A 1,562-nucleotide genomic window follows, 5' to 3' on the forward strand; every position below is an offset into this window, starting at 1 on the left:
AGTGGTGTAAGTGGATTAGGGCCTGTATCTCAGGAGCTTACTTTTAAGTGTTAATTAATGGTACTCCTATTGGTTTCTTTGTTGCCTCACAAGGTGTGAGACAAGGAGAACCCTTATCCCCTTCTTTATTTATAATCACGGCAGAAGCTTTTAGTAGAATCATTAAGTCTAAACATGATCAAGGGCTCTTAAGGGCAGCTCATATTGAAAGAACGTCAGTTTCAGTCACACACTCTTTGTTTGCTGATGACACACTGTTATTTAGTAAGTCAAATGTTCAGGAGCCAAAATAAATCAGGCAAAATTTGAATCTTTACATGGTAGTCTCGAGACAAAGAATTAATGTTCAGAAACCAAAGATCTATGTTTTTATTACACATGATATTGTCACAAGGAAAATCGTTGATACTTTGGGGTTTCTCACAAGAATGCCTTCCTTCCACATACTTAGGCATTCCTTTTTTCATGGGTGCCAATAAGTTAGCTTATTGGAAAGCTATTATTGATAGAATTAAGAATGCATTCTCCACATGGAAGGCCCGTTGGTTGTCTCTGTCAGGTAGATTACTCCAAATAAAAACAGGCTTGTCTGCCATTCCTAATTATTACATGTCAATCCTCAAAGCGGCTATTGGAGTCATTCAACAGGTTGAGAAAATTATTAGAGGTTTCCTATGGAGGCATAATATGTCAGAAGAAAAAAAGATCTCGCTTATCTCAATTCAGGAAATGGCTCATGACAAGGGGGGAGGGGGAGTAGGTCTACATGACTTATCTAAAAGGAACATTGCCTTTGGGGGTAAACTTGTGTGGAAAATGGTTTCCAAACCAGACACTAAGTGGTGCAGAATCATGCAGGAAAAGTATTTGGATTCTCTAAATCCTTCCCCTGTCGGAACTACTCTTGATCCTCCAAAAGGATCAATTGTTTGGAACTTCATGATGTCTTGGAGGCAAGTTATTACAAGATATGTATCTTGGGAGGTTCACAATGGTGAGAGCATTCAATTATGGGAGGACTCATGGAATGGTTTGCCTCCTTTAAAGCTCTCAGAGCTTCTACTGGATGCTATTCCAACTATATAAAATTGTTGGGGCTCATTCTTGATAGATTATGTTACTGGAGTGGAAATTTATTCAGGGAAAGCCATTTGGAAAGATCCTTTGGATTTACCTATTAGAGATGATCAAAGGATTTGTTTTTCAGGAACTCTTGACAAAAAGAAGAGTGTATATTTCAAATCAAGAAGATAAGTTGATTTGGGCTCCAACGCATGATGCTAAATATTCAGTTAAAGATGGTTATGTGGCTTCCCGACATATGGAAAACCAACAAGTTAATAGTAGAGCCTTTTCATGTTGTTGGAATAGTGCGGTGCTTTCTAAAGCAGACTGCTTTTCCTAGTTAGCTTTGAGAAAGAGGATCTTAGCAAGTGATAAATTGGAAAGATTACATATTTCTAACTCTTTTAGTTGTCTATTATGCAAAGATGAAACTAAAATTGTGGATCAACTACTTCTAAGGTGTCCCTTTGCTCATCAATGTTGGATTCATGTTTTGG

At 37.7% G+C, this 1,562-nt stretch overlaps 1 protein-coding gene across 1 annotated transcript; it reads left to right on the forward strand.

Annotated features, from left to right (window-relative positions):
- The first annotated feature begins 465 nt into the window (after nucleotides 1-465).
- LOC131874266 (uncharacterized) lies at nucleotides 466-1,086 on the forward strand. Its single transcript, XM_059217555.1, has one exon. It carries the CDS (start codon nucleotides 466-468, stop codon nucleotides 1,084-1,086), a length of 621 nt encoding a protein of 206 aa, XP_059073538.1.
- Nucleotides 1,087-1,562: the final 476 nt, after the last annotated feature.

Source organism: Cryptomeria japonica, chromosome 3 (genome assembly GCF_030272615.1).
Source record: "Cryptomeria japonica chromosome 3, Sugi_1.0, whole genome shotgun sequence".
In the NCBI taxonomy this organism is placed as follows: domain Eukaryota; kingdom Viridiplantae; phylum Streptophyta; class Pinopsida; order Cupressales; family Cupressaceae; genus Cryptomeria; species Cryptomeria japonica.

Coding starts and splice junctions, on each gene's coding strand:
- LOC131874266 (XM_059217555.1), top strand. CDS start 466: ATGGGTGCCAATAAGTTAGCTTATTGGAAAGCTATTATTGATAGAATT.